Genomic DNA, 24,838 nt, shown 5'->3' with positions numbered 1-24,838 from the left:
GGTCGTGGACGTGGACGTGGACGTGGAAGTGGTCGTGGTCGTGGACGCGGCCGTGGTTTTGAAAATAATCGAGATAGTTATTTCTATAACTCATCTCAAAAGAACGTCCCAAACCACCCACCGAAAAGGCATCAAGAGAATATGAGTGTTAATGAGAATCACTCAAAAAGATTTGAAAGTTCTTGTTTCAGATGTGGTACTCCAGGACATTGGTCCCGTATTTGTCGAGCCCCTGAGCACCTTTGTAAACTTTATAAAGAATCAATAAAGGGGAAAGAAAAGGAGACCAACTTTACTGAACACAGTGAACCTTTGAGTGGTTCAACTCATTTTGATGCTGGAGATTTTCTGATTGATTTCTCAGATAATGATCAATTTGATGGTGGAATAAATATGTAAAATATTTTATTTTTTATGTATTCGTATGATAATGTTTTATAGTGTGTTATATTGTATTGTATTTTATTGTCAATAATTTTATTTCATTGCATATTTTTTTGAAGTTCAAATATGGAAAATGCTACGAACCAAGCTGAAGTTTGCATACCTGATAGTGGTACAACGCACACTATCCTCCGAGATAAAAGATATTTCTTGGAACTAAAACCAACAAAAACAACGGTGAATACAATATCAGGTCCTGTAGACTTGATTAAAGGATGTGGTAAAGCACAATTTTTGTTACCTAATGGTACAAAATTTTTGATCAATGATGCTTTATATTCACCACAATCGAAAAGAAATTTGTTGAGTTTTAATGATATATATTCCCATGGGTATGATACTCAAACAATGAATGAAGGGAATGAGAAATATATGTGTCTTACCACATATAAATCAGGAAAGAAATATGTGATTGAAAAACTACCAATGCTCCCTACTGGATTGCATTATACACATATACGTCCCATTGAATCAAACATGGTAATTGATAATTCTTCAATATTAACCAATTGGCATGATCGATTAGGACATCCTGGTTCAACAATGATGCGAAGAATTATAGAAAATACACATGGTCATCCATTGAAAGACCAGAAGATCTTTCAGAATAATAAGTTTCAATGTAAAGCATGTTCTCTTGGAAAACTTATTATAAGACCATCACCAGCCAAAATCCAAACTGAATCACCAATGTTTCTTGAACGTATTCAGGGTGATATTTGTGGACCAATCCATCCACCATGTGGACCATTCAGATACTTTATGGTATTGATTGATGCCTCCAGCAGATGGTCACATGTATGTTTATTGTCAACTCGAAATGTTGCATTTGCAAGATTACTTGCTCAAATAATAAAATTGAGGAATCAATTTCCCGATTATACAATCAAGAAAATTAGACTTGATAATGCTGGTGAATTTACTTCCCAGACTTTCAATGATTATTGTATGTCTATGGGAATCATTGTTGAGCATCCTGTTGCTCATGTACATACTCAAAATGGATTGGCTGAATCATTGATTAAACGTCTGCAAATGATTGCTAGACCAATGATTATGAAAACAAAGCTCCCTATTTCTATATGGGGACATGCAATTTTACATGCTGCTTCATTAATTCGCATCAGACCAAGTGCATATCATAAATACTCCCCATTGCAGCTTGCATTTGGTAAAGAACCAGACATTTCTCATCTGAGAATTTTTGGATGTATGGTGTATGTGCCTATTGCACCACCTCAACGAAAGAAAATGGGACCTCAAAGAAAGATTGGAATTTATATTGGTTATGATAGTCCATCGATCATTCGATATCTTGAACCACAGACAGGCGACGTGTTCACAGCACGTTTTGCTGATTGTCATTTTAATGAGGAAATCTTCCCAATGTTAGGGGGAGAACAGAAACATACCGAAAAAGAAATTACATGGTATGTATCATCATTGTTACATCTGGATCCAAGAACAAAACAATGTGAAAAAGATGTACAGCAAATTGTGCACTTGCAAAGAATAGCAAATCAAATACCAGATGCATTTGCAGACACAAAAGGGGTAACTAAATCATATATACATGCTGCAAATGCCCCTGCTCGAATTGAAATTCCGAAGAAACAAATTGAAGATAGTCATGATGTCATTAAACGCCTGAAGCGTGGAAGGCCAGTTGGTTCCAAGGATAAAAATCCTCGAAAAAGAAAATTCATAGAGAAACACAATGATCACAAAATAGAGAATGATGTTCCTGAAGAAACACATAATGATCACAAAATAGAGAATGATGTTCCTGAAGAAACACATGATGATGAAAATGTTTTGTCAGAACCACAAACTGACGAGAATCATGAAATCTCTATCAATTATATTAATACTGGAAAAATATGGAACCGAAAAGATATAGAAGAAATTGATGATATATTTTCTTATAATGTGGCAATCGACATCATAAATGATAATGAAGATCATGAACCAAAATCTTTTGGTGAATGTAAAAATCGGCAGGATTGGATAAAATGGAAAGATGCCATCCAGGTTGAATTGGATTCGCTAAATAAACGTAATGTTTTTGGACCTATAGTCCTTACACCTGAAGGTGTAAAACCTGTTGGATACAAATGGGTTTTTATTCGAAAGCGAAATGAGAAAAATGAAATAGTAAGATATAAAGCTCGACTTGTTGCACAAGGTTTTTCTCAAAGGCCTGGAATTGATTATGAAGAAACGTATTCTCCTGTGATGGATGCAATTACGTTTCGGTATTTGATTAGCTTGGCAGTATCTGAAAATTTAGAAATGCGTCTTATGGATGTTGTTACAGCCTACTTATATGGATCACTTGATAGTAATATATATATGAAAATCCCTGAAGGATTTAAGATGCCTGAAGCACAAAGTTCAAAACCCAGAGAATGTTATTCTGTGAAATTACTAAGATCATTATATGGGTTGAAGCAATCCGGCAGAATGTGGTATAATAGGCTAAGTGATCACTTGATGAAAAAGGGATATGTAAATAATTCAATATGCCCTTGTGTTTTCATTAAGAAAACAACATCCGGATGCGTAATTATTGCTGTATATGTTGATGATTTAAACATCATTGGAACAAATAAGGAAATTCAAGAAGTTGTGTCATACTTGAAAGAAGAATTTGAAATGAAGGATCTTGGAAAAACCAAGTATTGTCTGGGTTTACAAATTGAACAAAAAGAATGTGGAATATTTGTTCACCAGACAAATTATACAGAAAAGATCCTTAAACGTTTTAATATGGACAAATCAAATCCTTTAAGTACTCCAATGGTTGTTAGATCATTAAACATAGAAAAGGATCCATTCCGTCCATGTGAAGATGATGAAGATATTCTTGGTCCAGAAGTACCATATCTAAGTGCTATCGGTGCCCTTATGTATCTTACAAATTGTACAAGGCCTGATATATCTTTTGCCGTAAATTTATTGGCAAGATTTAGCACATATCCAACAAAGAGACATTGGAACGGAATTAAACATATATTCCGTTATCTACGAGGAACGACAGACTTGGGACTTTTGTATTCAAAAGATGCTAATCCAAGTATAATTGGTTATGCCGATGCTGGATACTTATCTGATCCACACAAAGCACGTTCTCAAACTGGATATGTATTTACTCGTGGAGGCACTGCAATTTCTTGGCGTTCACAGAAACAAACACTTGTAACAACTTCATCAAATCATGCCGAGATTATTGCACTACATGAAGCAAGCCGTGAATGTGTGTGGTTAAAATCAATGACTCAACATATCCAAATCTCATGCGGATTATCATTCGACGAGAAGCCTGTGATACTATATGAAGATAATGCTGCATGTGTTGCTCAAATGAAAGAAGGATACATAAAAAGCGACAGAACTAAACATATTCCTCCTAAGTTCTTCGCATTCACCAAGGAGCTTGAGAAGAATAAATGTATTGATGTTCGTCACATTCAATCAAGTGAAAACTCATCAGATCTCTTCACAAAGGCACTTCCTACGACAATATTCAGAAAGCACATATATAATATTGGGATGCGCAATCTACGAAATTTGTGAAGAATTGTTCGTGTCAACATGAGGGGGAGTTTACGTGACTGCACTCTTTTTCCCTTACTATGGTTTTTATCCCAATGGGTTTTTCCTAGTAAGGTTTTTAACGAGGCAGTATAAAAACACGTAATGTATACAATCATTATGATCATCATCACAAGGGGGAGTGTTGAAAAATTATTTAAAAATGTGTTAAATATTTGTGTTGAAAATGTGAATGTTGAATGTTGAAAATTAGGTAAAATTAGGTGTTGAATATTGAAAATTAGTGTGTGATGATGTAGGTAATGATGTATTTTATTTTTGGATTATTTGTAAAAATTTTCTATAAATAGATCTCTCATTTGTGAAGAAAATCACAATTGAGTTGAGAGAAAAATATTATAAAGTGTGTAGTGTGATAATTTTGAGAGTTTGAGATTTTTACTTTTTTACCGTAAATTTTTACTTTTTCACAACAATGTCAAATTAGATATTCTTGACAGTAATTATATATAATGTATTTTAATATAACACAATACTTAACCTGGGAAATATAATAGAATTTATCCTAAAAAAAGAAAAGAATTAGTAAGGGTGAATTTGGACAGTATTTGAGACGACGATATTTCAAAATATTCTATATATCCATTTGATGGAAAATTAAATTAAATAATTTGAAATTATTTTCATTGACTTATGAATTTCAAGTACTATAGTTTGAAATCTTTCACAAATCTAAATATTTTTATCCAAACACACTCTAAAATATTAATTTTTTTAAAGTAAAAAATACCTTAATTTTACAACATAACATTGTTTTGTTTTATTACATAGGGACAAAGGTTTTCCACAATCACCTGAGATTCGAATCTAAATCTCTCTTACTGGGAAAAGTTTATGTTATCGTACAACGAGTGAGGTGACAATAAAAAAAAATAGTATTAAGTTTCAATTTTTTTATATAAAAGAATAAATTATAAAAATAAGATTTATTTACCGTCTCATTTTAAAATTAATATATAAAAAAAACTCGATATGAAATCGCGAGGGCTTCCATCTAGAGTCAAAATCAAATTTAAATTTAGCTCTTGAAATTCAAGTCAAGATCCTGATAATCATCAATTAAAAATCATCGGTCAATCCGATTTCGAGAATTCGAAGTTTGATCGTGTCTGTATTTATTTAGTTGTCTAATTATCATATAATTCGGGACGTATGCATGAATTTCAAAAGCTATTCAAAATATCATTTTGTCAATTTTCAAACATATACCAATTCACAGTGAATTGTAATTTTTAAATATTTCGTATATCAAACGTATAATTTTTTTTCAAGATTTTTTTTCCCATCTGATGCAATGTATTTGATGCGAGCCGTGCAGTGTTGCGACATTTCATAAATGCAGTACTTTCAAAGACATGAAATAATGCACAGAGAGACTTTTGGAAAGCATGATTTTAATGCAATTGCATAATTGGAATGATGGATGAACCTATGTTCATTATTGGACAATGATCGAGTTTTCTATATAAAATTATTAATATATATGTATATAAAAACTTAAATATAAGATGCTAACTCATAATTTAATAATAAAATTGTTTTTTTTTATCTAGAAAGAATCCTATGTACGTTATTGTATTCAAATGTGAGAAGAAAGCAAGAAGAAAACAATGAAAATGGCTTTGTAGAGGCAAGTGTTGAACACTTTGTCCTTAAGAAGAGTTTGCCCTCACAATGTGCTTGAGTTTTGTGAAAATCTTCTCCATACAACTACAACTCTTGAATAATGAGCACTCAAATATCCAAGTTCTATCACAAAGAAATGAATGTAACTCTCTCTTGTTGAAGAAAGGAAGAAGGAGATATGCAAATGATGTGTATGTATGTTTGATTTTCAATAATAAAAAATTTAATGTTTTTCAAGTGAAAAGACATGAGATTTCATTCACAAGGGTGCGCGCCTGCTACCGGGGTTTGTGACATTTTCACAATTCATAAGGTGACTTGTCATTTTTCTTGTGGGGTATCTTGTTCAGGATGTGATTAGCCGATAGTATTGCTTCCCCCCACAAGTTTTGGGGTAGTCCTGAACTTATTAACATAGCATTCATTATATCTTTCAGAATTCGATTCTTTCTTTCGGCAATGCCATTCGATTGTGGTGAATAAGGAGCAGTCGTTTCATGAATTATGCCCACAGATGTGCAGAATTCATCAAACGGTGCTCCGTATTCGCCCCATCTATCGCTTCGAACCCTCTTTATTTGTTTGCCTAGTTGATTCTCAACTTCGGTATTATAACCTTTGAATGCTTCAAGAGCTTCATCTTTAGACCTCAAAAGATATACGTAACAGTACTTCGTATGATCATCAATGAATGTCACGTAGTATCTTTTTCCTCATCTAGTTTGTACAAACTTTAAATCACAAAGATCGGTGTGTATTAGTTCTAGAGGAGTTGTACATCTTTCAATCGAGTGGTAAGGCGCTTTGGTCATTTTTGCTTCAACACATATTTCGCATTTGTGTGTTGGATCGACGTTGTTTTAGGTAATAATTCCAGTTTCATTAAACGTTGCAAGGTATTAAAATTTACGTGTCCTAAACGAACATGCCATAAATGAGAACACTCAAGCAAGTAAATATAACTTTTGTCTTTATTACTTTCAACAACATTTTGGCGTATAGCCATTACATTCAACTTGAAAAGGTTCTCATAGAGATATCTTTTTCCAATAAAATGACCATTCTTAGTCAATACAACCTTGTTAGACTCAAATACTAGTCTAAACCCGTGTTTGACCAACAGACCCCCCGACACGAGGTTCTTTCTTATGTCTGGTACATGAAGTGCATCAACAAGAGTTACTTCCAAACCCGATGTCACCTTCAATACCACATTTCCGGTGCCCACCGCCTCAGATGTAGCGGAGTTCCCCATGTATAGTTTTCTCCCGGTCGATGGAGTGTATGTGGAGAACATCCCCTTGTTGGAGCATATGTGTCGAGTTGCTCCAGTATCAACCCACCATTCATTTTGGTTTTCCACCAAATTTGCTTATAAAATAACTGTAGATAAATCAAGTTCAGAAAAATCAAATGGTACCGACCTTTCTTGAACTATTTTGCTTGAGGATTTCCCTTTTTTGGCTTCCTACAATCCTTAGTCATGTGATTTGGTTTTCCGTAGTTATAACAAGTGCCATTGAACTTCTTCTTGTTTGGTGGTTGTTGGCCTTGTTGTGGTTGTTTCTCAAACTTTCTTTTCTTCCCCTTGAAACTCGCTTCAACAATATTTACCCTTGCTGTCATCTTACTTGCTTTGGCCTCGGTGCTCTTGTTGTCCTCTTCTATCCTCAATCTCACAATGAGATCCTCCAATCCCATCTCCTTTCTTTTGTGCTTCAAATAATTCTTGAAATCCTTCCACAACGGAGGGAGTTTCTCGATCAATGCAGCAACTTGGAAGGACTCGCTTATATTCATTCCTTCCGCATGAATCTCGTGCAAGATAAGTTGTAATTCTTGCACTTGACTCATCACGGACTTTGAGTCCACCATCTTGAAGTCCAAAAATCTCCCAACAATAAATTTCTTCAAACCTGCATCCTCCGCCCTGTATTTCTTATCAAGCATATCCCAAAGTTCCTTGGCGGTCTTGACTTGATAATACACATTGTATAATGCATTGTCAAGTCCATTGAGGATGTAGTTCTTGCACAAGAAATCACTTTGGTTCCATGCATCCAAAGCGGCCCTCATGTTGGTGTCTGTCTCATTTTCAACAACGGTGGGAGGATCCTTCTTCAAGAACCTTGACAAACTCAAGGTTGTGAAATAGAAGAGCATCTTTTGTTGCCATCTTTTGAAATCTGCACCAGAAAAATTTTCCGGTTTCTCTCCCGGTGCAACGGTTGCATGTGGTGTTGTAGATGTTGATGCCATTGATATTCTTCTTGCAAATGATCAAAAAACCGGAAATTCTTCTTAAGATTGTTGTTTGGGGTATTCAAATGTGAGAGGAAAGCAAGAAGAAAACAATGAAAATGGCTTTGTAGAGGCAAGTGTTGAACACTTTGTCCTTAAGAAAAATTTGCCCTCACAATGTGCTTGAGTTTTGTGGCAATCTTCTCCCAAGATACAACTACAACTCTTGAATAATGAGCACTCAAATATCCAAGTTCTATCACAAAGAAATGGATGGAACTCTCTCTTGTTGAAGAAAGGGAGAAGGAGATATGCAAATGATGAGTATGTATGTTTGATTTTCAATAATCAAACATTTAATGTTTTTCAAGTGAAAAGACATGAGGTTTCATTTACAAGGATGTCCCTTGACCATTGTAACTGATCACAAATATCAAACAATGCCAAGGAAATGAAAAAATGCCAGAAAATTCGAAGGGCCGCGAAAACAGCCCGAAGGATCACTTTTCATATTATAAATAGTGTGTATAGTATTTTAAAATAAAATGAAAATCTAAAATTCAAAAGTCGATAGTGTTTCAGGATCTTTTTTGTTTGTAGAAAGAGAATCAACATCCCACCAGCTTAATTTCAATTAAATTAAGTAAAAGTTAACGTAGAATTTGAATTAAAGCCAAAAAAATCAATATTACCTTTCCTAAATCAATTCAAAAATCTATGAGCAAAATTTTAAAATGAAATAAAAAACTTAGAGCACCACGCACCTATGGCCAATTAAATTATTCTTGCAAAAAAGCCATTAAGAAACTGGCTTACTTTACTTCATGACCTAATTTTTTAGCGCTAAGTGACCTCTATGGCTCTATCCATTGAGCTCTAACTCCTTCAATATTTTATATTGTTGGTTCACTTTTTTTTTTCTCTAATATATCGATTGGATTAAGTTTTTCGTTCGTTACATTAAATGAATTATAACTCAATATACACTATCAATATTCACGATAAAATAAAAATCATTTGATCCCGTACAATATGTATCAAAGATGAAATCAAGTGTTCTAATTCCATAAATTGCAAGTTAGTATATTATTGAGATGAAGATTACTAGGGAGCAATAGTTAGATTTAGTGGCGGAGCCACCTTATATGACATCCGGGTGGTCCAATTTTTTTAAAATTTTTAAAAAAATTATATGTAAAATTTGAATTAATTTGATATTAGTCCGGATAGATAAATTTAAAATATTAAAAAATTATAGAGTTTAAAATTCTAGCCCGACTAGAGCCATAATCCTTGCTCCGTCACTGGTTACATTTGTTGGAAGATCAATCTCGTTTAAAATATTTGAATGATACTATTAACATCAATTATGGTTTTTGACAAAGAATTTTAAAAATTCTAAATCCTATTAAAGAAATTAACACATTCAAAAGAAGACATAGGCCTTATATAGCATATATATATACCCAAAAATAAACCAATATTTTGAATGTACTAGGCTTCATCGTCGAGTTTTAGACCTACCGCAGTAAAGAGTGCAAATTCTATGATATACAACTTGGCTAGGCCCAAAATTACTTTCTCGACCATTTGAACACCATAGACTCGAATTTGAGAGAATTCCAAGTAGTTTATGCGCATCAACGTCTCAAATTTGGGATGATGTATCGGATTCAAAATTTAATTATAACTAAATCTCTCACAAACCAAAAATAAAAATAAAATATTCCAAGATATTACACATTGGAATAAATTTTTTTAAACAAGACTAAATCTCTCCCAAACCAAAACTAGGAGTAAATACTATTTTGCTAAATTTGATTGGATATGAAGAGTATTTTGGTATACTTCACATATCTCAATAGCATAAATTAAGCTATATTTACATAATATAAAGTCCAATTTATAGATCAAACCATATATGTCATTCCAACTTGTATTATATTCATGTGAGGTACTCTCATTGTAGCAGCACCTCCTCTGCAGTTCCTCCTCAAGAACGCGTAGAAGTAATTTATAACCAATTTCTTCAGAAACAATGAGTTTTTCTTGGCTCGTACATCTCCATGTCCAAGCAAATATGTGAATCCAGATTCACTAGCTTCTTGGAGAGCTGAAAGCTCGTATTCGAGGCCAGGATCTTCATCTCCCGACATGACGCTGGCTGGCAATTGTGGTACCGGTACCCTTGATGTCGAGGACTCCATCTCTTTCAATCTATGGTCGTGCATTAAAGGGACTTCTAGCTCTCCATTCCCACCGAAATCTTGGACATCGTCGTCCCTTCCTGCTGCGGAAACGCTGTCGAAATCTTCCTCGTTGATGTTGCTCTCCAAAGCAAGATCTTGAGCTTCTTTCCTAAGAAAAATTTCAAGACTTTGCACCAGAAGTTGCTCAAATGCGCGGTGATCTTCTTTCCTTATGTCTTTATATCCATATCTTGAAATACAACGAAACATATGGTAGTCTTTGGGGCAAATCCTTCGAAAGAGAAACCTTTCTTCTTGAGGGACAACGGGTACTGGGACATTCTTGATGCAAACAAAGACTATAATCGAGTGAATGGCTGGAAGATCGAGTAAAAACTGCCCGAAAACTGAGGGGACACCTTGTACTAGCTCGTTGTAAAGTAATCCAATACCAGGGACTCTTACTGTACCAAGAGAGGAGCCGAGCTCGTGCATGAAATCCATTGATATCTTGCCACGAACCTCACTCTGATACTTCAATACGCTTCCGTAATTCCACATATACATCAGACAGAGGAAAAAAGAAGCAAAGACTAATGGAAGCCACCCTCCTTCTGTTATCTTGGATAGAACCGCAGATAGATAAATTAACTCGATTGTTCCAAACAGAAGCGGGAAACATAGAGCTAAAAACAAGTTGGTTTGCCATATTAGAAGCATAACAAGCGTCACTAGGGTCGTGCTGACTATCATCACACCAACTTCAGCAATGCCTGCAAATTTTCCCTCATCTCTTATCACCTTATGTTTCATGACTTAAATAAACCGAAAAGATGTAAAATAAAGTAATCTAAAATGAACCATAGGCGTTGGCAATTTCTGTAGTGCTCTGGAAGACTGCAACCACAATAATGCACATAACCATCAAAAAATAATTGATGACAGGTATGTAAATTTGCCCCATTAATTTTCTTGAAGTGTGAACGATCTTGAGTCGAGGGAAGCATCCAAGAGCCATGGATTGCTTCACGCACGAGAATGAAGCCGATATCATGGCTTGACTGGCAATTACAGCTGCAACAGTGGCTATCACAAATACTGGCCAGAACAGACTCTCTGTATCATTATAGAACAAGACGTCAAATACAACAACAATACAATGAAAGAGAAAGTCCTTGCAAGGAAACAATTACCAGGAACAGAAGCATAAAATATTCTGCCAGCTGAATGAGGGTGCTTGATTAGATATGCAGCTTGGCCCATGTACGCTAAAAGGAGGCATGGGAAAACGACACCAGTGAAAGCAATCTGCCGCATTTTTTTTTAATTTAACTTGGCCGGTTAAACTTGAAAATTTTTGTTATACAAGAATAACTGAAAAATAACCTGTATAGACGGCACAGAAAAATGGCCAAGATCAGCAAACATTGCTTCTGCACCTGAAAATGTCGTGTTTACAGCGTTTCAATGACTAGAAAAGAGTATAATTCCATGCAGAAACTTGTATCTAACAAATATTCATGTCATTTCTCATTTATTTGATGTACGATCGATTAAATACTAATAGAGAGAAAAACCTTGCCTGTGATGCATAAAACGCATCCACCAAGTGCTGACCATGCATGAATGCCGTTCTTTTTGAAGAATAGGTAAATGTAGGCTGGATTTATTGCCTTCACAACTGTTATATCATACTTGAACATATTGTATATTCCGATAGATCCTAGACTAAAAAACCATAATGAAAGTGCAGGAGCAAATGACGATCCCACTTTAGCAGTTCCAAACCTCTGTATGCCAAATAATCCGACCAGGATAACTATTGATGTAACAACAAGAGCATCTGAAAATGAAGGGGGAAAAATCATTACAGAGACTCTTTTACGACTAGGTGATATTATGAAGTGGAAACACCAGCAATCTATTGTAGCTGATGATTATTTGAAAATTGAACAGAAAGATATTTTAAAAAGCCCGCGTGGTGTCACTGATGATTCAATCGTGACAGAGTTGCATTGGTCTGGGGAATAATAGAAATGAGAGTTGTTGATTGAAGTTTTCTCACTTGTGCCAAATCCTGGTACCCGACCCTGCAGACCGCTCACAGCAGACATGACTGAAATCAAGAAGCTTCATTACGATGTAATAATATCAAAACAAAAATATCTTTGAGATGAATCATGAAATAAAAATTTGATTACTTGATAAGAAGGTATAAGAAAATGGGATTTCCATGTACCTGATATAGCAGGAGTCAAAATACCATCCCCAATAATCATAGATGTACCCAAAAGAACTAGAATTAAAAGAAGTTTCTTCAGATAAGCCTTACGTTCCAATTTATCCTTTATACTTAATGCCCTCTCTAGTTCTGGAGTGGGCAGTTTGAGCTTGAAGCTCGAAATACATTCATCGGCCAATTGACGATTTGGCAAAAGATTAACATTTGCATACCTACAAATCAATGAATACAAAGAAAATGTTCCTCCTGTACATGGAACGATGAGAAGAGTTATTACATAAACTATGATATAAATTTTAAGCAAATAGATCGTACCTTCGCCATTATCATTCGCTTTCAGCACCACAAAAACGTATTTTAGTAAAGGGATTAGAGCGATTGTGTACATTACTAACGACAAAGTCCCCAAGACATCAACATCTGAAGTTATGGGCACTTTGCTGAATACATCAGCAAAGACGTATAGAGGACTCGTACCCATGTCACCATACACGACGCCAAGAGTTTGAAATGCCAATGCAAGAGTATGCCAAGATGAAACATCCTATATTATGTTAACTAATCCAAATAAGATAAGGACTAGAAATAAAATATTCATACCCACACAGACACACCATATTTTGCTAGAATAATACATACATCATATTGTGTTCAATCCAGTTACGTAAAGTGAGGAAAAATAAGAACAAAAAACAGGAAGTATTTGGAGAATTGTATCTGGTTTGTTCAAGTCCCATCAATGTGAATGGAAGTTGGCAAAAGAACTAAAAACTTACAAGCAACATTAAGATAGATGGATTTTCACAGACAGGGACAAATTTTCAGTAAAGAGTGTTGAAAGCAACTTAATCCTACAGCTAACGTTTATTGTTGACACCAAACTAATGTCTCCCGGAACCTACTTAGGAACTTTGATTATTTTGAATAAATGATCTTTGATTCAATATCATGTTGAGATCAGTCCGAAAACTCGAACTCATGGAAGTTGCTGAATCATAATCTACAATTTTAACAAGTGGATGCTTGATGACAGATAAATCTGGTATAATTCTACTTATAACAATATATTTCAGTCCAAAAACTCGAACTCATGGAAGTTTCTGAATCATAATCTTTACAATTTTAACAAGTGGATGCTTGATGACAGATAAATTTTTATTTATCAGATCCACAAAAATTTTCACACAATCCATGATTCTGATTAGCGGAGAGAACTGAAATATATAGTTATAAGTAGAATTATACCAGAAATAGCTATTGAGTTATAGGGGCAGAACAATCGTTCCCCGAATAAAGATAGTATACATTCCACTCGAGGAAAAAAGCTATTTGGATTTAATGTTTAAGTACACTGAATCACAATAACTAATATAGATTAAAATTTTAAAAAGGATGAGATTTTGACCTTACTGTGGTGCCCATGAGCTCCAGCAATCTGCATTGCTTCAACATCGAAGGAATCAAGCCTTCTGGGCTTCTTGACTAGCCTTCTCCTCACAGATCCATATCCTTCTCTATCTTCTTTATCACCAATCAAAGACCATGGCGGCGACTCCGAGTCTACTACACCCCCATCCACCCACCTGAAAGAATCCACACGGCCACCTCCGCCGCCGCTAGCACTGCTCCCCGAGAACTTTACACAGCTGCTCTCTTCAATCCCTTCCTCTTCCATATCTTTCAATCCCAGGAAACCCACGTAAGAATCTTTAAAAAAAGGAGAAAACCCACCTAGGAAATTAATCAATATTTTTTTGAAACATGGGAAATAAATTTTTTTCCATTGGTTATGTAATTATGTTTTGTAAAATAGACAGTCCTTTTTCTGGCAAGTATCACGTGGTGGTTGTTCATCTCGTTGAGCTTGTAATATAATATCATTGGCGGGTGAAAATGTGACAAGTCCGTGTACCAAAATGAAAGGCTTAAAATGACTTGTATCATCAAGGTCCGGATGGTAATGGGCTGGGTCTGAATTCGATCCACGTAAAACTCGTCTTGTTTGGAGCAGGTCCAAATCCGATCAAATTAATCTCAGGATGGATCTTTAATACGTGATCATCTATCTCACAAAAATAAACACGATGGATAAACAACAAATCAAAATTATATAATATATATATAGATAAATATAATAATAATAATAATAACAATAACAATATTATATATATGATTAATTTGACAGGTTGGACCCGCCGGGTTTAAGGCTCCGGGTGGGCGGGACCAAAAACCTGACGGGGTGGGTCGCATGTTTAGACTTTTTTTAGCGGGACGGGTCTTGGGTTTGGCCAAACTTGTCTCGTTGTCAAGGTGTATATTTTTACGGAAGTTCATCACTTAAAAACTTCAAAGCTAAAAACATGTTTAACTTGAGACAATTATGTGTAGGTGTACAGAGAATTTTCTCTGAGCGCATGTGAGTGAGCATATAAGTAAGCTGAAAGATCCATATTGATACAATAAGGATAATCGTCGAATTTGAGACGTTAGAAAAATCATATGACTAAATCCTCAATAGACGACGGGACAAATATTATGTATACTAGCCCAATCATCAAGTATAAATATACTTTTTAGAAACAAAAAATTATTTGAATCCAATACACATAATTTAGAAAATATAGGTGAGTGAAAATAACTACAGCCAGCATTGCAATAAATGGCTTGATGTATGTTTTTTTCTTTCCTGTTTTATATACATTTGTCATAGAAAATTTTCTTACATTTAGAAGATCATACATCTACTTATATGAAAGCATCAATAAGTTTAAATGGGCCAGTTTAGGTACGGTTGCCTGTCAACCAAAAAACGCGTGTCTGACGTTGCTTTCTCCAACGAATCAATAGTCTGTGCTGTCCAGAGGTTGGCGCTTGTGTGGGGTTATAGCAGCCGGTCATCTCCTCCTTTTTTTTCTTCTCTAATTCCAACTGTTTTTTGCCCTTTCTCCTCAACGTTCATTGTTTGGTATTTTTCGAGCCCCCCATCTGCTTGCCATCAGTTCTTCTCAAAAGTGTTGTATGTTGTGCAGTCTCCTTCGCTCCAGAAAGCGGCGGCCAGGTGCGTGTCGCCCTTCGTTTTTCTTGGCTCTCATGTTCTGCTTGTGTGCTTTCCCTCTTACACCCTGTTCTTCTTGTTTGTTTTCCCTCTCAAACCTATATGAATCCCGTGTGCCTTTGTAGACGTTCCTTGCTTCTTTCTTGTCTCAGCGTAGAAGCTTTGTTTGTTTCTTTACCAAGAACCTTTGCTCGTTTCTTGTTATATAGACCTTCTGCAATTTAATTAAGATACTAAAGAAAACGCTTTGTCACATCTTCGCCTGGGCAATTAAAGTTTTGCTTGAGGTTTTTTTCGGCTGCTTCGTTTATTATCCTCGATTAACTGTGATGTATTTGGTTTTAGTTTTTGTTTGCCTTTGCTCTGGGGGTGTGGATGCTCATATGGATTTCGGTTACCTTGTATGTCGTCTGCTTTTATTCTTACGGTGTTCTTTCTTTCTCACCTCCGGAAGCTTTTCCTAGGTTAGTTCGCTTCTATCTTTTCCCTTTCTGTTTTGCATGGATATGTTACCGACGCCATATGTTTTATTTGTTAATATCTTGCTTAGGCAACAGGTTTTCGGATTTTGTCCTGCTTTTGAAAGGGTTTTAGGCTAATTGCTGTTGCTCTAGAAAATTCGTCTTCGGTTTGTTTGAGAAAATGACTATGCTCCACAAATATTGGTTTAGATACAGCCTCTGCGAGATCAATGCTTCTTATACTCACACTTTCAATCGCCTAAAAATTTCCGTTGCGTTCGAAACACACATGAAATTTATGTATGTTTTTTAGACCACTGAATAAATAGCAGCTATAGGACGTATGGCTTGAAATATCTATCATCAAAAAAGAGATGAAGTTGGAATAAATAAGCAAATTGTTAATTTAGACTCTTTCCAGTCTACGGATTATGGTTATAAATTATTTTACGAGCTTACTAACTGGTATATTAGTATATTACCTCGCTAAAACAGTTTGTTGTTCCTTTGCTNTTTTTTTTTTTTTTTTTTTTTTGGGAGCATTTATTTAATTGTTTTTCAATCCAAGTATTGTGGGTTTTAGCTCTTAGGTATACGAACCGGAAACCAAGCTATTTGCAAGAAACCAGCATTGAAAGGCTTTGATGGATTTACATGATGATAGGATGTTTATTCGCTCGTTCATCGATTTTATCCTCTAAAGTTTGACTTGTTTATTTTTTGGTTTGTTTCTTCAGGTACTGCAAATAATGCTGGTGCTATCTTGGCATTGGGCAGAGATTTAGTTGTTGTTCCAAAACTAATTCACCCACTACCCCCTGCAATTTCATCTCCAGAGACTTCTCCCGAACTCCATATAGAAAACACGTGGATGCAGGTGCTTCAGTTATCTCATACTTCTTGTTTCTGAATCTCGTCTTTTGTTTGACTAAACAAGCTGTTATATGCCGATAATCATATGGTGTCTGTTTGTGGACGTAGGTACTCAATGCTAACAGACCACCTACACCCACTGGAGGCCGTCCTCAAGTTGCTAATGACCGAGGTTCTCTTGCTTGGATTTAGATTTTGCTTCCAGATTTCTTTCCTATACTTCTTCCAGGCTTGTGTTAATATACCTGGAATTTCCAGTGATTTGTACATAGCGTGATGCTATATGGAGAGTTCCTGGTGGATCTGCATTCCTCAGATGAAGGTTTTTTTATTCTCGTATATATGCACTCTTGAGTGGCTTTCAGAAGAAGAGACTTGGTTGATTGAATTCCACAAGTCACCCTTGATTGTGGCGCTGAAAGAGTTATGGTCTCCAAATGACATCCTCTGTACATGATACTCGGATGGGTAGAATCAGTGTTTGTTATTTTCTTCATTGGATTGGTATTTCTTGGTAGTTATATATATTTTTTGTCCTCCATGTTCGTGTATGATTTTGTATTCTGCATACGTAATCGGTGAAATATATCAGGTCCATATTTTCTTCGTCGTTTATGAATAATAGACGTGTCGGCTTATGTAATTTGTGTTTGTACTCCGTGTAATGTAAAAGTTGTGTGGTGATATCTCGCCATTGGCATTAACTGGGTCTGATTTGATCTACGTGTTTGAGCATAGAACAAGTATAAATCTTGGTATTTATAAGGTGTCCTACCCAGGTGTATAGTATATTATATGAGTATTTATATTTTTTTAAAGTTGCTAATTATGTGTTTATACTTGTGAGTATAATATTTTTTTTATTTTCTTTTGTATTCGTATTGAAACGATTATTATTAGAAATTGACATTGTGTTTAACAAAGTGAAAAATATGAAAAATACGGAATTGATAAAATTTAAAATGGTTAGAAAAAAGATTGACTTGATGCTCAAATAGGAGAAGTTTAATAACATTTGGTAAATTGAATATAATGTATTGTTTTATCTTAAATATAATGAAAGATCTATTTCATAAATAAGTTATTATAAATTTGAAAATAGAGTATCCGTATCTTGGTATTAGTTGTAAGGGTGTTTTTTTTAATGATGTTGATGCCAATAAATTTATAAATGTGGTAATTTAACTTAAATACAAGTTATAATATGAGCTANTTTGGCTTTTGGCTTTTTTCCACATGTTCGAATCAACAGTTAGCCATGTGGGTTCAATTATGCTTATAATGACGAGTGCACAACCTCACATTTCGTACTTTTTGGGTTTCTACTTTTGGAAAAAATAATGTAAATTTTATGTGAATTATGATGTAGTTATGTTACTTTACAAAATTTGGTGTGATACCTCCATTTTGTTGTCGTTTGGGAAAAAAATTAAAGATGATCAGCAAATTAAAGATGTAATAACAGTACTTTAAATATGAAATTAAAACTTTTAACCCTTACATCCATTGTATGAAAACATGCACAATTTTAGTGCATGTAATCTTGACAATGGATTTTGTTTGTAATTTCTCTTACCCCATACATACTTATATGCTTTATTACCTAACGCTTAACATACTTGTTATGTTATAAATTTTCGATATCCATCAATTGCTAACTACCAATTCTCAGTATATGAACCAAATTCAATAGAAAACAATCTTTACTATAATTTGTATTGGATATGAACAATATCAATATAACTATCTATTTCAGAAAGATGTGAAAGAACTAAATGGAAGCGTTTACTCCAGTCCAATATAGGACATCTTACGAAATATGCCGAACATGAAATCAAAACTATTGCTCCTACTAAACTATGCAACATGCATTGAAGCAATCGTGAATACCAACGAACTCCATCAAAACAACCATGTACATTAAATGAATAATAAAATATTTATCTTATGTTATCGAAAATGCTTAATCGTTATACATATGCGTAAACGTATTATAAACTTTAGATTAATACGAGCTCCAAACAATTTTTATTCATATACTTTAATTTCTTTTATTAGACCATCATTGTTATCATTTTTATTCAGATGTCTTATAAATTAATATTAACTCTCATGTTTATATGTCATAAAAAACCCTAAGTTACAAAATTCATAAATCCATCAACTAAATTCTAAAAAAAAAAAAAATTAAACATATTGAAATCATATCTATATTAACACTTTTTCAAATTTCTTTGATTACCCTAAAGTTTTTTGTACTCCTATTGATTGTTTCATAGCTCATACTACAACTTATATTTAAGTTAAAGTTACCACATTTACAAATTCATTGGCGTCAACATCATTAAATGTAACGCACTTTCAACTAATACCAAAATACGGATACTCTTCTTTCGAATTTATAATAACTTATTTATGAAGTAGATCCACCATTATATTTGAGATAAAACAATACATTATATTCAATTTGCAACATGTTATTAAACTTCTCTTATTTGAACATCAATTCAGTCTTTTTTCTACCTATTTTCACTTTTATAAAATTTTTTTTCTTCATCTTTTTCACTTTGTTAAACACAATGTCAATTTGTAATAAAAAATCGTTTGAATACGAATACAAAAGAACATAAAAAATACTATGCTCACAAATATAAACAAATAATTAATAACTCTAAAAAAATATAAATAATCATATTTTATATTATACACCTGGATAGGACACCTCAAGAATTGAGGTCTCCGTACCTAGTAATTCAAAATATGGTAACATTTGAATGTGAAATGCCCTTGAGCTGCCAGGCTGTAAATGAGTACCTTATTTTGATCAGTTTAGTCATGGGCAATTATTAACATTTGGGCTCAATTTTTTGTTAGAAATCAGTATTTCTTTTTGGAGACGAACAATACAAATTGGTATCAATCTCATCCTTTTCAAGCCATATTCAAATTGAGCATATAAAGTTAACTAAATTTAGAAGTCTAAAAATGGCAGAATATGGAAAGCTTGTGGGTAGCACCAAATGTAATTTCATTTTCACCTTTTTTTTTGTAAATAAAAATGTTTTTTAGACCAAAATTAGTCTTTGCTTGTCATATTTTTAAGCTAAATTTGGTTTTAAGGAAGGCTACATAATCACGTATCATCCAATGTTGCCCGAAAATTTCCCCTAAAAGTCCGCCCCAGACATTATCTTTCAGCTAATATATCACGTCAGATGGGCGTGATTATTCATCATATTTTGTAATATTTCGTACAATACCACTTACGTACATGATTTATTATCATCGTACCTAAATACCTGAGAATTGTATATATAGAATTGGACAATCATCCCCCTTTGAGCTAGCTTTTAGAGTTGAGTTAGGTCCAAGTTTCAATCTTAACAATACCGCTGTCAGTAAAATGGACAATCTTCCTCCCTTGAGCTAGCTTTTGGGGTTGAGTTAGATCCAAGTTTCAATCTTAACAATACCGCTGTCCGTAAAATGGAGAATGTGGAACAAATTTTTTATTAAAACTCGGCGAATCATCCATACATACGATTTATTCAAGACTAAACTTAGAGCACTAATGTCATACAATGAGCCACATGAGAATTTCAAGTGATTCAACTTGAACATGGGAGGTAGCTCTAAAAATGAGACGTAGCTCATCATATATGTGACAACCCCTAAGGCTAGGATCGAAATCGAATCAACCCGATATATATAGATATCAGATTCACACGATAAACTATATGGCTAATTCATCCACATTGAAGCCAAATGTTTCATGTGACGATTTGTTTTATGTGAAGATTTTCTTATTATAAATATAGAAATAGTATTGCAGACAAAGCCAGAGTCAACCAAAGTACCAAACCTAAGAAAATAAGTTGAGAAGTCCAAAAACTCAGTTATACATATTATTCAACTGCCACATTTTAAAATAGGATGGATACACAATCACAAAACTGCCCCAAATGATCATTTTCCTTAAAAAAAAGGACTGCTTCAAGGACCAGATATATGTTTTTCTTTATAAAAAACTAAGCAACAGGGTAGTGCCTATGCCTCTATTTTGCTCCACAAAAGTCAATTCACTTTCGCATCAATCACCTTCCGGGCAAACGAGGGTAAACAGAAAGCCGCAGAATGGATCTGAGTAGGAGAAAGAGCAGAACATATTCACTGGTGAAAAAATGGAGAACATATCAAGTAGAAAGGGAAAGCAATATGTGCAAAACTAGTACCTCGGAGTTGTAAAATTTCAAAGGTCCATTTGTTTTGACATGACTAGTATCTGCATCAATTGGATTGATTGGTTTCTTGAAATCAACTGAGGGACCTTCGGTCGCGCAAAGCATGAATCCCATAACACCACTAAAAAGAAATTGTCCGAAAATATGCAGAGTGGTTAGTCTAACATACAAGCAAACAGATGCTCACCAAAACAACAGTTACTCATTATGATACTGAGAATTTTGGTTTGAGATCTTCATTCACGTAAGTGTAGAGATACATCAGGAAGAGCGTAAAAGAGAGGAAGAAACGAATTATGATTTTATGCATAGTTATCAAAGGCGAGCGCCTCGCGCCTCAAGGCGAGAGGCGCTACCAGGCGCGGCAACGATTTACAAAGGCGAGCCCAGGCGCGCGCCTCGGCTCGCCTTGGAAGGGCTCTCGGGCGCGCCTGAGATTGCCTTTTTTTTTTAAAATTCAGTGACAGAGAAGTAGCATTTGAAAATGCAACTTCTCTGTTTTTTTTTTTAATATTAACTTAAAATGTAAAAGGCTCAACCCAACCTTAAACCCTAGCAGCACAGTTAACAAATTAAATATCATAAGGTGACAAGAGCAGAAATGTGCAGACTGCAACAGAATTACAGAAGCCAACAACGTGACAACGTGAATAAGAGAAAGGCCAAGAACCATTTATTGAAGAAAGCTCAGGTATCAGTTTTAGGGACTCTGATGATTCGATGGAAGAAGATGAACTTGATTTGGATGATTGAAGAATTTTAATCGTGTTGCTTATTATAATGAACTTATTAATTATTTGTTGTTTTGTCTGACATTGTGACTTAATTATTTCATATTTTAATATATTATTCTAAGATAAATATATTTTTTTAAAAAATAAATAATGTGCGCCTTGCTTCGGTAAGGCGCGCGCCTCGCCTTGCGCCTCAGGCTCCAGAGCCCTTGTGCGCCTCGGTGCGCCTTGCGCCCTTGACAACTATGATTTTATGTGAATTCAAATGAGAATGAGAGAGAGAGAGGGAGAATATGCCTTGGGTATGTTGGTACCGTGGTCCAAGCGTAATTGACAGAGCCCTTGAAAATTTGGCGACAATTGGAAACAATATCTTCAATGATGTGCATGTGAAGCCATATGCTTTCAGCTTGAGTACATACGACTCCTCCTGGGCGAAGAGCCTTTGCCACTGACTCAAAGAAAGGCTTTTCAAACAACTCTTTTGCAGGGCCTGAGTGTAAAGTGTAAAGTTAATTAAACGTATGCAACCTTTTTAAGTACTTGAGAACATTTTTCCTGAAGACATACATACCTACTGGGTCTGAAGAATCCACTATGACTGCATCATAAGTTCCTTCTGGCACAGCCTTGAGAAATGCAACTCCTGCAGAGATTGAAGCAAACCCACTGATGTAATAATTCAATGCATTGAGAGGGGATGCAAAAAAATAAATGGAGGGTAAGGAAAAGTGAATGGAAGTCATAGCTGACTATACCGTCTCCAATGTGCAGGTTCACACGGGGATCATCAAAGCCGACAGACACACTGGGGAAAAATTGTTTAGATACCTGGGATATATCGGTCGATTATCTTAAATTAGCCAAATAACTATGTTCTAACTTCTGAAATTTGTTAACAAAAAATCAGGCAAGGACAGAGTAAATTGTGGATCATAAGCAGAATTTGCAGATAAACAACACTTATCCTGTTATCCATGTACTCGGTATCGGATAACAGAGAAAACTAAAAACCCAAATATTAAAAGATGAAAATATAAACAAATGTAAGGAAGTGAAAATATATGAATAACTTACATCAACTACCATCTTATCAATCTCACAGATGTCAATCTTCTCAACAGAGGAATGACGAGACACTTCTCGCAAGACACCACCATCTCCTCCTCCAATTACAAGAACCTAAAACAGAGCAGTACAGACCATGAATTGATGACAGTGAAGTACAGAATCATTTTTCCTAGTTAGGAATGCTCCCTTTAGAAATATAAACTTAAGTCAAGCAATTTGAATTGTCATGGAAGATTGGATAAATGCAAAGCATTTATCATTTATTGTGTAAGCTATTGTAATTTTTTGGCTAGCCACCAATACTTGGAGACAAATACGACATTTTTTTTACAAAATTATTTTTCTATGTTAAGTTTAGCACATATGTGAAGTTCTACACCCGAGTATGACACTTACATCTCTGTAATCTGAAATGTACTGATCCTTACCTAAACCTCAAAGATTGACAGCCACTTAGAATCTTAGATACTTCTACGGGAGATCAAAAACTTACTAGAAAGCAAATACCTTTTTTGGATTTGGTATTGAGCAAAGTGGAAGATGGACAATCATTTCTTGATAAGCACATTCATCCCGCTCTGTGAGTTGAATTACACCATCCATGACAAGAACTTTTCCATAAGTTGATGACTGAAAAAAAATAAACATGGATTCATGCATCAACTGACAATAATTGAAAAATCGAACTAATTCTAGAATCAAACCGATGTTAAGTGTTTTTTACTACACGGAGCATCACATACCTGAAAAACCAACACATTCTGATAGTCAGATTTTCCCTGGAATAATATTTTTTCTACCTTTAAAGAGTGTGCTTCTCCTGCATTAATTCCAACGCTACTCAATTGAAAATCAGAACTAGGGAAAAGCACACACGTTCTGAGCTGAATATGCCAAGAAAGAGAAATCAATATTATTCCGTGACTTACGAGCCTACTTCTCATTTTCATTATTGTTGAAAGGAAAATGCTACATTTCGGACATTCAAAAGAATTCATCATTCACTCAATGAGTGGCAAAAATGAATTCATAAGGTATGTAATAAATTCAGGACAAAGTAGACGGGAGGAGAAATGGGATTGAGAGAATGTATATACTTTAAACTCACCGTTCTAAGGAACTATTGCCGACAAGAGGCAAAGAGTTAGGCAGGAGCCATAAAACAGTAAAACAAAAAGTGATCGAATTAATCAATCCAAGGGTAGAGAAGAGAGAGAAACAAAAAGGGATCTACTACAATTTTCTCTTGATTGTGCAAAGCTCGAATACATACTTAAAACCACATTATATGCATGGTTTCATCAACTAATATTAAAACCTCCCATTCGAATACCGTCCAAAAACTCCAATTTCATATAAAAATCCCTTTAAGCAAGTTACACTACGTTTTTTTCTTAAATGAAAAACTCTGTTTCATTCCAAATTTTCTTGATCCATCACCTCGAACAGATAAGTAAAAACATGGGGAAAGTGAAACTTGCATATAGTTTCCAATGTGACGGATTCATGTACATGCAATTCAAATAACCGAAAAGACAGACTCATCCATCAACAACACACACACATATATAATATAAATGAAGAATCAAAGACAGATCCACACAAATAAACAACTTCAGTTCAGGTAAACAGAATTTCACAAAAACTCGCCAGGCCACATTGGGCTAATCTCGGAGAACCATCCAGGAATGACAGCAGAGATGCACTCGGGCAAGTTCTCCGCTGCACCGCCGCCGCTGTGGTTGACTTCCATCGTAGAACAGCCGTTCGGTCCCTGGTTCTCTTCCTCGCGCGGCTTCTTGAGCGGCAAATCAGTGGCAGATTGAACCCCTTCTGGCATGAGTGTATAGGTTACGCTGTCTCTATCTGCAAGTAGATTGTCCACACCAAACAACCCCTTATACGCACCTCCTCAACACGTGATTGCGTTTGGAACGACACCTCTCAAATTCCCTATCATTTCACCGCTTTATATTATTATTTTTGATATTTTTTTAACATATCATATCCGTAATTATTGGACAAGATTTTGCTCTTCATATTTCT

General features: G+C 34.9%; 4 protein-coding genes across 4 annotated transcripts; 1 reads left to right on the top strand and 3 right to left on the bottom strand.

The window, feature by feature from the left end:
* Positions 1–7,119: 7,119 nt before the first annotated feature.
* Positions 7,120–7,944, bottom strand: LOC140990154 (uncharacterized). The gene has a single exon (XM_073459731.1). The coding sequence runs from the start codon at positions 7,942–7,944 to the stop codon at positions 7,120–7,122; it is 825 nt and encodes a 274-aa protein (XP_073315832.1).
* Positions 7,945–9,623: 1,679 nt separating this feature from the next.
* LOC140989656 (putative potassium transporter 12) lies at positions 9,624–14,262 on the bottom strand. The gene is made up of 9 exons (XM_073458967.1): positions 13,763–14,262; positions 12,673–12,901; positions 12,355–12,603; positions 12,181–12,231; positions 11,698–11,958; positions 11,502–11,554; positions 11,309–11,423; positions 10,977–11,231; positions 9,624–10,888 (listed from the first exon to the last, which is right to left on the bottom strand). Exons 1-9 carry the CDS (start codon positions 14,030–14,032, stop codon positions 9,837–9,839), a joined length of 2,535 nt encoding a protein of 844 aa, XP_073315068.1. The 5' UTR covers positions 14,033–14,262; the 3' UTR covers positions 9,624–9,836.
* An 866-nt stretch (positions 14,263–15,128) lies between these two features.
* Positions 15,129–17,511, top strand: LOC140990153 (uncharacterized). The gene is made up of 5 exons (XM_073459730.1): positions 15,129–15,415; positions 15,758–15,876; positions 16,611–16,750; positions 16,855–16,918; positions 17,005–17,511. Exons 1-5 carry the CDS (start codon positions 15,129–15,131, stop codon positions 17,016–17,018), a joined length of 624 nt encoding a protein of 207 aa, XP_073315831.1. The 3' UTR covers positions 17,019–17,511.
* Positions 17,512–20,624: 3,113 nt separating this feature from the next.
* On the bottom strand, positions 20,625–24,737 carry LOC140990248 (spermidine synthase 1). The gene is made up of 9 exons (XM_073459848.1): positions 24,443–24,737; positions 23,536–23,612; positions 23,300–23,422; positions 22,799–22,903; positions 22,480–22,552; positions 22,296–22,367; positions 22,019–22,214; positions 20,979–21,108; positions 20,625–20,886 (listed from the first exon to the last, which is right to left on the bottom strand). Exons 1-9 carry the CDS (start codon positions 24,630–24,632, stop codon positions 20,821–20,823), a joined length of 1,032 nt encoding a protein of 343 aa, XP_073315949.1. The 5' UTR covers positions 24,633–24,737; the 3' UTR covers positions 20,625–20,820.
* Positions 24,738–24,838: the final 101 nt, after the last annotated feature.

This window comes from Primulina huaijiensis, chromosome 12 (genome assembly GCF_012295235.1).
Source record: "Primulina huaijiensis isolate GDHJ02 chromosome 12, ASM1229523v2, whole genome shotgun sequence".
Taxonomy (NCBI): Eukaryota; Viridiplantae; Streptophyta; class Magnoliopsida; order Lamiales; family Gesneriaceae; genus Primulina; species Primulina huaijiensis.
The sequence above is the reverse complement of the archived record's forward strand: the minus strand, read 5'-3'. Positions and strand labels throughout refer to the sequence as shown.

Coding starts and splice junctions, on each gene's coding strand:
- LOC140990154 (XM_073459731.1), bottom strand. CDS start 7,944: ATGGCATCAACATCTACAACACCACATGCAACCGTTGCACCGGGAGAG.
- LOC140989656 (XM_073458967.1), bottom strand. CDS start 14,032: ATGGAAGAGGAAGGGATTGAAGAGAGCAGCTGTGTAAAGTTCTCGGGG. Junction 11,959..12,180: donor GGTACCAGGATTTGGCACAA/GTGAGAAAACTT, acceptor CTTCATTTTCAG/ATGCTCTTGTTGTTACATCA. Junction 11,424..11,501: donor TTTCTGTGCCGTCTATACAG/GTTATTTTTCAG, acceptor AAAATGCGGCAG/ATTGCTTTCACTGGTGTCGT.
- LOC140990153 (XM_073459730.1), top strand. CDS start 15,129: ATGGGCCAGTTTAGGTACGGTTGCCTGTCAACCAAAAAACGCGTGTCT. Junction 15,416..15,757: donor CTCCAGAAAGCGGCGGCCAG/GTGCGTGTCGCC, acceptor ATTTGGTTTTAG/TTTTTGTTTGCCTTTGCTCT. Junction 15,877..16,610: donor CCTCCGGAAGCTTTTCCTAG/GTTAGTTCGCTT, acceptor TTGTTTCTTCAG/GTACTGCAAATAATGCTGGT.
- LOC140990248 (XM_073459848.1), bottom strand. CDS start 24,632: ATGCCAGAAGGGGTTCAATCTGCCACTGATTTGCCGCTCAAGAAGCCG. Junction 23,613..24,442: donor GATTAGCCCAATGTGGCCTG/GCGAGTTTTTGT, acceptor GAATTAATGCAG/GAGAAGCACACTCTTTAAAG. Junction 22,215..22,295: donor GGATTCTTCAGACCCAGTAG/GTATGTATGTCT, acceptor CTTTACACTCAG/GCCCTGCAAAAGAGTTGTTT.